General features: G+C 41.2%; 1 protein-coding gene across 2 annotated transcripts; it reads right to left on the bottom strand.

Annotated features, from left to right (window-relative positions):
* Positions 1-94: 94 nt before the first annotated feature.
* On the bottom strand, positions 95-7,576 carry LOC118359909 (dnaJ homolog subfamily C member 5-like). 2 transcript variants are annotated; one of them, XM_035738823.2, is made up of 6 exons: positions 7,430-7,576; positions 5,936-6,003; positions 5,613-5,750; positions 3,852-4,065; positions 3,479-3,650; positions 95-3,286 (listed from the first exon to the last, which is right to left on the bottom strand). In XM_035738823.2, exons 3-6 carry the CDS (start codon positions 5,726-5,728, stop codon positions 3,180-3,182), a joined length of 609 nt encoding a protein of 202 aa, XP_035594716.1. In that variant the 5' UTR covers positions 5,729-5,750; positions 5,936-6,003; positions 7,430-7,576; the 3' UTR covers positions 95-3,179. The 2 variants fall into 2 exon arrangements, with proteins under 2 accessions (XP_035594716.1, XP_035594715.1); XM_035738822.2 differs by having other exon boundaries at positions 5,947-6,003.
* Between the last annotated feature and the right edge of the window lie 4,486 nt (positions 7,577-12,062).

Raw genomic sequence — 12,062 nt, 5'->3', positions numbered from 1 at the left:
TTCAGTCTACTGTAATAGCACGACACGTAATGATACTTGAATATCGTAATTGCAGCATAGCATGAGAATTGAAATGATAAACAAAACAAAGGTAAATGTTCAAGAACATTTATTTTACCAACAGCAAATCAGATCAATGACCCACTTTGTTTTCTTTCAGACACACAAGTATTACCATGCTACAACATAAAGGTCAAGATTTATACTACATATTTAAGTGTATGTACAAGAGACCTTAACCATTAAACCATGCGTTGCAAAATTTAATGGCCACATCAAAACAACATACCATTTATAACTATAGCCGCTCATCATCAAAACCATGATAAAATAAGATACCTTAAATAAAATTGCATCAAATTACTATATCACTATCATTACACTATATGTCCTCTGTATCAAGAAAATGTTATGTCACCATTTCCTGATCATTGATCCAGTAGTCTTTAGCTTTTTTTAACACATTGCATTCAACTCATTTAACAATTAGCATTTTCCAACATGTCAATGAAGAAGCGATAATAGGTAGGTATATCTATGGAATTTTTTTCTCAGGAGGGCACAGCAAACATTGTAAAAGGATCACACAGGTCAAATAACCATACCATCAAAAGCAGAGGGCAGGCAAGAGGAGCTCAGAAACCCATCATTGTAAACCATTGAAACACGTAATTGGCATTAATGAAAGAAACAAACAATGAAGATAATGGCTGTTTATGGCAAGTTATGTATTAGTTACACTGGACGTATATTCCGCTCTATATATTTCTATTAAAAACATTAGTATATTCTGGTTCTAGGATAAGAGCTGCCTGTAGTAGTGCTTGCCAGCTCATGAAATGACTTAGAAAGTACCAATATCGACACTCACAATTCAATGATGGTAAACACAAATTAACAGCATTGGACAATTACAAAACTCTTTAGAATTCCCTTCAACACAACTATAAAAACACAATGATGATAATATTCTTCAAATGCTCACAATATTTTCCTAAACATTATCTTTTTCGTCACATCTAAACATAGATGAATAGTGCTCGGAATAAAATGGACATCACACTCTAAATATGGATCAGGTCAAGGTTCTTGGCTTAGACCGTGTGGGGTACCACTTGGAACCACAAGAACAGAAAGCACTGGTAAAACGTGCTCAGAGACGCGTCCAAGCAATCCAACGGGACTGTGGGTGGCACAGTGGCAAGTAAGCTACACAAAATATACACATGTGTAAACAAACGTATATATATATCATATTTATCTTCTGCTGTTAGTCAGTTCTTCAATGCAGGGAAGTTAGAGGCAAGATTACAAGCATTCAATTCAGGTTTCAGGGGCTGGACAAAACAATACTTCCTATACAAATCAAGAGACCAAAGTAAGCCAAGTCAGATAACGGGAAAAGCCCAGATCCACCAAATGTTAAGAAAACAATGATGTCATCATCCGCATTTCATGATATTGCCTTGCCGTCGTAAATCCCCACCCCCCTTCTACATGCACAGGTCTCAGGGCAACATAACCACAATGCACTTGGAAGGGCACAAACACAGGTAAACAGGAGTCCAAGGGTTTAAAAGGAGATGAAGGAAAGGAGCTGTATGTTTATAACTGGCATCAGCTGATGGCAATTCCAAACTGAGCATTGTGTAGCTCAAACCTTGGATGTGTAATGATTACTCCAGCATGAAGCAAAGACAATGAACAGCAAAACACCTCACAATCCAGAACTCCCTGAGCCGAGCCTCTCTTATCAGTGAGCAAAAAACATCAAGTAATCTGTACCCCAAAGGAATCACACTCACAAATACAGTACTAGTCAAAAGTCTGGACACACCTATTCATTCAAGGGGTTTTCTTTATTTGTACTATTTTCTACAGTGTAGAATAATAGTGAAGACATCAAAACTATGAAATAACGCATATGGAATCATGTTGTAACCAGAAAAGTGTTAAACATATCCAAATATGTTATATTTGAGATTCTTCAAAGTAGCCACCCTTTGCCTTGATGACAACTTTGCACACTCTTGGCATTCTCTCAACCAGCTTCCTGATTAATGCTTTTCCAACAGTCTTGAAGGAGTTCCCACATATGCCGAGCACTTGTTGGCTGCTTTTCCTTCACTCTGTGGTACATCTCATCCCAAACCATCTCAACTGGGTTGAGGTCGGGTGATTGTGGAGGCCAGGTCATCTGATGCAGCACTCCATCACTCTCCTTCTTGGTCAAATATATCTTACACAGCCAGGAAGTGTGTTGGGTCATTGTCCTGTTGAAAAACAAATGATCGTCCCACTAAGTGCAAACCAAATGGGATGGCATATCACTGCCAAATGCTGTGGTAGCCATGCTGGTTAAGTATGTCTTGAATTCTAAATAAATCAGTGTTACCAGAAAAGCACCATCACACCTCCTTCTCCATGCCTCACGGTGGGAACCACACATGCAGAGATCATTCGTTCACCTACCCTGCATCTCAAAAAGACACGGTGGTTGGAACAAAGAATCTCAAATTTGGACTTATCAGACCAAAGGACAGATTTCCACTGGTCTAAGCTGTCATAAAGGCATAGGGTGGCTACTTTGAAGATTTTCAAATATAAAATAGATTTTGATTTGTTTAACACTTTTTTGGTTACTACATGATTCCATATGTGTTATTTCAGTTTTAATGTCTTCACAATTATTCTACAATGTAGAGAATAGACAAAATAAAGGAAAGCCCTTGAATAAGTAGGTGTGTCCAAACTTTTGACTGGTCTGTACGTATTGCACATACCTATGCACCAACAGAATTCGGAAAACACAACAAATGTCACATTCAACAAATGAAAACAAATATTTTTTTTCTCAGTGCATGCTACACCATCACACTGAATATGGAAAGGGGACTGTGGGGATGGAGGATTGTGAGGTCAAAGGCCAAAAGAATACAAAAGAACAAAAGGACAGGAAGCAAACCATTTCTTTCCTTTTCTTCCTACATAAGAGGCGAGAGTGGACCATTCTGGAGAGGGTGGAAATGGGGGGGGGGTCTTCAAGAGTTTTGTATGTAGGCCAAGCTCGCTCCTCCATCTCCTCTCCAGGACATGGCGCTCTTAGTGAAGTTAAAACAGATTGCCCCTATCATCCTTTTAAGGTGGGGCAGGGTAGCAGGCCAGGACAGGGATGGGGTTTAGTTGAAGCCCATGTCGGTTTGGTAGGAGGAATGGTGACCATCTGATGTCAGCTGGGTGGTCTCTGTCGCTGATGGCTGCACCAAGATGGCTTCGCCGCCACCCTCTGTCAGAGAGAGAGTGTTACACACGCACAGGGTAAGATATAAAAGGTCAGTGATGATGGCACTCCATAGTAAATTACAATGCAATTGAGCCAAGTCAAGTGTTATTGATAGGGTCGCAAACTTCTGGTAAAGTTATGTGATTTGTGTTCATGCAGAAACATGTTTCTTACACAATAAGCAGTCGATCTCACCTCTCTCGTCAGACTGCATTTGGGCCTCCAGGTCCTCAGGGGACACATAGAAGTCGGGCTCCTGGCCCTCTGGGGGCCGCGGTTTACACTTCCCACAGCAGCAGTTACAGCAACAACACAGACAACAGCAGAAGTAGCAGCCAGTGGCAAGGCCACAGAACACAAACAACGCCTGCAGAGGGAAAACAAGGCGGTGTGTGTGAGAGAGAGACAGAGATATCAAGAAGAAGAAAAAACAATAGCCAACAGTGTAAGAGAGGCTTTCTTTTCATAGGGGTTGTGTTATAAAATATAGTGTTATATTTCACCCTAAGTCCACTCTACATGTCGACCCTTCACGTCCCCACCTCCCCATGGCCCCTCACAGTCTCACCTTAGCCCACCAGCTGGACAGAACAAAGTAGGTGTTCACGTTCTCCTCGCCAAACTGCTCAGCCACGTACAGTCCCAGGGAGCCGTACTTGTCATAGATGTTCCGCTTTGTGGGGTCGTTCAGAATGGCATGGGCATTGTTGATCTCCTTAAACTTGTCAGAAGCTTCTGGGTTATCTGGGTTCTTATCAGGGTGGAATTTCAACGCAAGTTTTCTAAGAACACAAAAGAGTGAGAATTAAAACCTACCAATAAAGACAACATACAGTGCATTTGGAAAGTATTCAGACCCTTGACTCTTTCCAAATTTTGCTACGTCAAAGCCCTTTCTAAAATGTATTAAATAAAACTCATCAATCTACACACAATACCCCATAATGACAAAGCAAAAACGTGTTTTTATACATTTTTGCAAAACAAAAACATATTTACATAAGTATCCAGACCCTTTGTTATGAGACTCGAAATTGAGCACAAGTGCATCCTGTTTCCATTGATCATCGTTTCTACAACTTGATTGGAGTCCAACTGTGGTAAAATCAATTGATTGGACATGATTTGGAACGGCACACACCTGTCTAGATATGGTCCCACAGTTGACAGTGCATGTCAGAGCAAAAACCAAGCCATGAGGTTGAAGGAATTGTCCATAGAACTCCGAGACAGGATTGTGTCGAGGCACAGATCTAGGGAAGGGTACCAAAAAAATGTATGCTGCATTGAAGGTCCCCAAGAACACAGCGCCTCCATCATTCTTAAATGGAAGAAATGGAACCACCAAGACACGTCCTAGAGCAGACCACCCGGCCAAACTGAGCAATCAATGGAATAGTTCTTAGTCAGGGAGGTGACCAAGAACCCGATGGTCACTCTGACAGAGCTCCAGAGTTCCTCTGTGTAAATGGGGGAACCTTCCAGAAGGGGAACCATCTCTGGAGCACTCCAACAATCAGGCCATTCTGGTAGAGTGGCCAGACGGAAGCCACTCCTCGGTAAAAGGCACAACAGCCCGCTTGGAGTTTGCCAAGAGGCACCTAAAGGACTCTGACCATGAGAAACAAGATTCAAAGTACAGAGAGATCCTCGATGAAAACCTACTCCAGAGCGCTCAGGACCTTAGACTGGGGTGAAGGTTCACCTTCCAACAGGACAACGACCCTAAACACACAGCCAAGACAATGCAGGAGTGGCTTCAAGACAAGTCTCTGAATGTCCTTGAGTGGCCCAGCCAGAGCCCAGACTTGAACCTGATTGAACATATCTGGAGAGACCTGAAAATAGCTGCGCAGCCAGCGATGCTCCCCATCCAACCTGACAGAGCTTGAGAGGATCTGCAGCGAAGAACGGTAGAAAGTCCCCAAATACAGGTGTGCCAACCTTGTAGCATCATACCCAAGAAGACTCAAGGCTGTAATCGCCGCCAAAGGTGCTTCAACAATGTACAAAGTAAAGGGTCTGAATACTTATGTAAATTTCATTTTTTTAAAATATACATTTGCATACATTTCTAAAAACCTGCTTTTGCTCTGACATTATGCGGTACTGGGTGTAGATTGATGAGGAGGGAAACAATTTAATCTATTTTAAAACAAGGCTGTAATATAAGAACATTTGTAAAAAGTCAAGGGGTCTGAATACTTTCCGAATGCACTGTAAGGCTATATTTATACGTGGCACAACTCTAAATTGAATTTGTCTTTTTTTGTTACTTATGAGTATTAGTATGACTACTACAGTAAGTGTCTGTGCCTCTCTGACTGACCTGTAGGATTTCTTGATATCGTCGGGAGTGGCTAGCTTGTCAATGCCAAGCACAATGTAGAGTGATTCACCAGAGGTGGAGAGTGAGCGCTGCCTCGCCTGTTCATGAGCTGCCATGATGCCTCACGTCCTTCACAATCTGAACACAGAGAAAAGGAAGCAATGCACCCGTTTATTTATAAATGAGTCATGGCTATTCTATTATTCAGCCTATAGCACCCTGCTAAAGCAGTGTTTTTTTTTTCATTCTCACAAATACAGTGCATGTGCAATTCTGCTCCAAAGTCACTAAATACTCCCACACTCCAGAAATCTATTGGACACCTTATCCCTACCGCCACTCCAAATTGGTGCACTGTCAGCAGGGGTTCCCTGACTCCAGTAGGCCTACCCTGTAAAAGGAAAGCAGAGTAAATCATCTGCCTGTAACCATAGATGCCCTCTCCCTCCAACAACAGATTACACAATTGAGTCACATACTGTTAAATGATCTAGGGTTTGTGTTTAGAATAGGTCTACAAATGCCAGAATCCTGTAGCTAAGTCAATAACAAATTCCCTTGTTGTCATTTTCAGCCACTCTGTTGTCAAATTTGGAGCTGAGGTCTCACGCAAATCACTATCTTTAATTGCAATGTGTACTCTAGTGGTATTCTTTCAAACTAGCTACTGTCATTGTCAATTGTTCCAATAGGAAATCAGTAAGAAGTTAACAAATCTCCTTGCTGATGTTTCAAACACGAAGATACTAATAGCTTCAGACAGCACAAGGGCATATAGAGAATCTCAAAGAGAGAATCTCAAAGGCCTATAGCATTAAGAAACCATCACTGCAGAAGGCCCTTGAGGTTAAGGCCAAAATGCTTCATCTTGAGCATTTTCCATCATAGGCCTACCCCTGAATTAAAAAGTACAAATAATGTACTCAATCGGATGCTCAATTTAAAGTCATTTCGGAAATGTTGAGATTTAATGTAGGTGGTCCTGGGGAGTGAGAATCATTATTTACATCCAAGGAAGCAACCGGCCACATACACTAGATTTATTGAGGAAGCAGCCGCCACATACACTAGATTTATTGAGGAAGCAGCCGCCACATACACGAGATTTATTGAGGAAGCAGCCGCCACATACACGAGATTTATTGAGGAAGCAGCCGCCACATACACTAAATTTATCGAGGAAGCAGCCGCCACATAGACTAGGTTTATTGAGGAAGCAGCCGGCCACATACACTAGATTTATTGAGGAAGCAGCCGCCACATAGACAACGTTTTTTGAGGAAGCAGCTGGCCACATAGACTAGATTTATTGAGGAAGCAGCCGGCAACATAGACTAGATTTATTGAGATGGCGGACTAGTCGTAAAATAATCTTCAACCCCCAACCGAAATAAACTACTGCATCTTCAACCTCCAGCCGAACTAGCTGGTACCATTCATAGGCCATGTCACAACGACTGATCAAATGACTCATTTTCACAAAAATCGACGTTTTCAAAATGTAAAAACCCGTACGCTTTGACGCTGGTTAAATTAATTGAATACATGACCATCATTCATGGAATGTCCGTTTGCCATAAGGACAAATAAATAATATAATACATATTCAGGATTATTTTGAATCTGTAAATGCGATGCTTGGTGCAGTTAATCTCTGTAGCTGCATCACCAGCAGGACTGCGCAGCATCCATGTTGGTTTGCTTGCTGGCCTTCTCTAGATGTAAGCTAGAACTCGCTCAAATCAGCAGTAATTTTCAAGGGCAAAGGGAAAATGGGTACAAAAAAATAAACAATCCACATCCATGAGAATGCTTACCTCTTGTAGTTGGTTTTGATGCACTGTATAGGGAAATGATCCAGAGAGATATAATAACGGTATGTGATTATGGTTGCATCCCAGAGAACCGTGCGCACCCACCAAACCCAACCATGGACAGCTGCAGTATATTGTCCCCGCCCCCCGACCAAACCCCCAATCGACGTGCGCACACTCATTGATGGGGACTGAAGTGTCTTTTTAATTTTTTTTTATTATTTAACCTTTATTTAACTAGCCAAGCCAGTTAAGAACAAATTATTATTTACAATGACGGCCTAGGAACAGTGTGTTTAACTGCCTTGTTCAGGGGCAGAACGACATATTTGGGTGCCCCTCGTCCTTCTGTTCAGTAATAGGAAATCAACATAACTAACTACAACGTTATAAAGTAATTGGATCTTGAAGTTATTTTGAAGAAAAACTAAAATATAAATGGAACATGTAAAGTATTGGTCCCATGTTTCATGAGCTGATATAAAATATAGCGGAATTGTTCCAGAGACACAAAAAACGTATTTCTCTACATTTTTGCACAAATTTGTTTACATCCCTGTTAGTGTGCAGTTCTCATTTGTCAAGATGATCAATCCACCTGTCAGGTGTGGCATATCAAGAATCTGATTAAACAGCATGATCATTACAGAGGTGCATCTTGTACTGGGGACAATAAAAGGCATTTCTAAAATGTGCAGTTTTGTCACACAACACAATGCCACAGATTTCTTATGGTTTGAGGGAGTGGGCAATTGGCATGCAGACTGCAAGAATGTCCACCAGAGCTGTTGACAGAGAATTTAATGTTAATTTCTCGACCATATGTCACCTCCAAAATCATGTTAAAGAATTTGGCAGTATGTCCAACCGGCCTCACAACTGCAGACCACGTGTAACCAAGACAGCCCAGGACCTCCACATCTGGCTTCTTCACCTGCGAGATCGTCTGAGATCAGCCACCCAGACAGCTGATGAAAGTGTGGGTTTGCACAACCGAAGAATTTCTGCACAAACGGTCAGAAACGGTCTTAGGGAAGCTCACCTGTGTGCTTGACTACATTTCGGCGTTGTAACTGACTTCAGTGGGCAAATGCTCACCTTCGATGGTCACTGGCACACTGGAGAACTGTGCTCTTCACGGATTAATCCCAGTTTCAACTGTACAGACAGTGTGTATGGCGTTGTGTGGGTGAGAGATTTGCTGATTTCAACGTTGTGGACAAAGCTCCCCATGGTGGCAATGGGGTTATGGTATGTGCAGGCATAAACTACGGACAATGAACCCAATTGCATTTGATCAATGGCAATTTGAATACACAGAGATACTGTGACGAGATCCTGAGGCGATTGTCGTGCCATTCATCGTGATAGCATGATAATGCACTGCCCCATGTCGCAAGAATCTGTACACAATTTCTGGAAGATGAAAATGTCCCAGTTCTTCCATGGCCTGCATACTCGCCAGACATGTCACCCATCGAGCTTGTTGGGATGCTCTGGATCGACATGTACGACAGTGTGTTCCAGTGGCGACCTGTCATTTAGGGCAGGTGGCAACTGCATTTTTTGCCTGTTTTGGATATTATTTTGGTAAGTGTCACATATCAGTTTGCAAACAATGTAAAAAAAATATATATAATTGAGTTAATAAAGCCACATACAAACATGGTGTCTTTTTTGTTTCTTGAGTAAGATAGCTCCAAAATGCAGGTGTTTCAGCCAAGCTCAGTGCTTTCTGTGGTGGTGGGGCAAGCCAGCAGAAAATACGGAGCATTGCACCGTGATTGGCTCAGTGTTCTGTCACTCATGGGGACACTACTTCACCGCCAAGTCTAAAGGGTAGAGCTAGAAAATTCTAGCCCCTTGGGTACTGCCATAGAGTTACATTAGAAGTGCCCATCCAAGAAGGCTCAAGGTCATTGGCCACAGATAAAATGATGTCAAATGCTCCGTATATGTACAGTAACTTTGATTGGACTGATCATGTCAACATCTTCCTTCAAAATCTTAACTAGCAGTCATCATCATGAATCAAGTCAACAATCTACTGGCAAATCCTTTTTAATCCTTGTCATATGAATAGAAATAAGGAAGATAAATTATTGATAAGATGTATCGGTGCTCATTGGCCATTGGCCATTGGACATAAACATTACACAACAAGTTGGAAGATATTAGTGACAGTGGCTAACTGCAAGCATTGCAAAACAATCACTAGCCCGCTATTCAGTGGAGTGGCTGTGTGGTCCCAAATCTGGGATTAAGTGGCTCTTTTCCAAGTTTACAATGATAAACATTCAACATTGGCCATGCTGTCAATCAAGCACGATTTGTGCCGCTCGGAACAGCAAAAACTACACTTCAGTGAGCTCAAGACGAATGGGAAGTCGGGAATAAACAAGCTCCGACTGGGAAAATACTTTTTGAACGGTCATCCAACTCGGAATTGTAAATCCGGCCTGTTTCTAGAGCTACAACCTGAAGATCAATGACGCCATCATGATTCAACCTTATTTTTTTTCAGAGTTCCCAGGTGTTTTGAAAGCATCATAAATCCAGAGAATGACAGACTTTGATGACAAAATTTGCCCACGAAGGACCGCCACTCCACCTTCTTGTTCAAGTGAGCACAGCACAACACGGTGAGTCTAAAGATGTATTGTATGCTGCATAAATTATGTAATATGCCAGGGAGATATGTATATTGTAGCTAAGAAAGTAATACTAAGTGTATGTTTTGTAGTAAGATGTTAGTAGCCCATGTGTCTCACCCTAATCATTTTGTCTATTTACCCCTCTTAATTTTGCATACTATTCTGACTTGGTGGTGCAATCATTGAATATTGTAAGAGCTTTCATTGTCTGCTTATATGCCCGCTTTATTTATCCTACGGTTCTGACTTGGTGTACAAGGAGAACACTGTAAGAACGGCCCAAGTTCTGAATTTTGTCACTGTACATTTATAAAGTGCTGAACAAGTAGTTACATTGACTACATCCGTCCTAGCTCGCTCATTAATGTCTTAATTGAAATGATGGATTGCCTCTTATCCGCTTGTCGTCCCCTTATGCCATAGTTTGTACATCTCAATTGTCATTAGAAACCACATTTGTTTAAGCAAGTCAGCCATATCAGCAATGTTTTTTTAAAGGCAGTAAATGAGGCTGAATTAACTGTTTCGCTGCCAGACAAGGCTCTGCTGATAGCCAGGTGTAGCAGTGGTAAGATGTTGGGACTGCTGTTGGGACAGCTTTATGTAGGCCCTAACAGTTTTTGGGCACCGTTTACCACTGTTATAGTGCAATTCGTGTATTGTTTAGTGTTGGGTCGTGTAGTGGCTTTGCTGACATGCATCCCACTTTTGTTATTTTTTCCCCACCAAGATTTACATGCTAAAATCGCCACTGGTGTGTTCCAGTTCCCGCAAATGTCCAGCAATTTTGCACAGCCATTGAAGAGGAATGTGACAACATTCCACAGGCCACAACCTACAGCCTAATTAACTCTAAGTGAAGGATATGCGTTGCTCTGCATGAGCCAAATGGTGGTCACACCAGATACTGACTGGTTTTCTGATCCACGCCCCTACAGGTGTCTGTAACCAACAGATTCATATCTGTATTCCCAGTCATGTGGAATCCATAGATTAGGGCCTAATGAATTTATTTCAATTGACTGATTTCCTTATATGAACTGTAACTCATTAAAATCTTTAAAATTGTTGCACTTTGTATTTATATTTTTGTTAAGTGTAGTAAGCAATACAGCCTATGTGATTCTCAACCAGAGACATCCTCAGAGAGTTTTCCTCTAGAGGGTCACTGGAAAAGGAGGGATAAAACTATCAAATTGAAAATAACATCAGCAAAGACAACATACATTTTTAACATATATTATATTATAATATTTTGACCATCGACAATGAATATTGAGCTGTGAGCACATATTTTACTTTCAAAAGTGTTATCTATGTCCCTTACAGCAAGTCTCTAATAACTTTACACACCCACCAATTATTCACTTCACCATGTTCTTTTTATATATGACATTTTGAAAACGTGTCACATTTCATTTAGGCACAATAAATCTAGACTGAGGAAGAAAAAAAATCCCATTTCAAAACCATTTACACTTTTGTCATTTCAGTTTCACTTTGCATTTTGAAAAAGGCATGTTCATTTCTACATTACTCAAAGAGGGGTAAACCCTAAAACCCAAAACATTACTTTATGTAATTTTCACTTTGCCTTATTCCACTGAATAGACTTTCGAGTTACACTTAAATGATAATGCCAGAGAAGCTGGTGTTTGGAAGATATATTGTCAGGGGTCTTCATCTCTAGCAACCACAGATTTGTGTAGGGACTATATCTTGTGAAAGGATGAAAAAAGTAATAATGCCCTCGAAGCCGGTGTTTGGGGGATATATTGACACGGTTTGCCAACGGGTGGGTCTAATCCTGAATGAACAATATATCCTCCAAACACCGGCTTCGAGGGCATTATCACTTAAATATTCAATGAGGTGAAACTTTTAGAACCTTGCAGTCCAATTCTACAAGACGGAACATCTGTCCTACAAAATGCATTTCTATCTGACCATTTTGTAACGTTGAACCCTTCTGAACAGACCCC

Source organism: Oncorhynchus keta, chromosome 27, assembly GCF_023373465.1.
Source record: "Oncorhynchus keta strain PuntledgeMale-10-30-2019 chromosome 27, Oket_V2, whole genome shotgun sequence".
Classification (NCBI taxonomy): domain Eukaryota; kingdom Metazoa; phylum Chordata; class Actinopteri; order Salmoniformes; family Salmonidae; genus Oncorhynchus; species Oncorhynchus keta.
The sequence above is the reverse complement of the archived record's forward strand: the minus strand, read 5'-3'. Positions and strand labels throughout refer to the sequence as shown.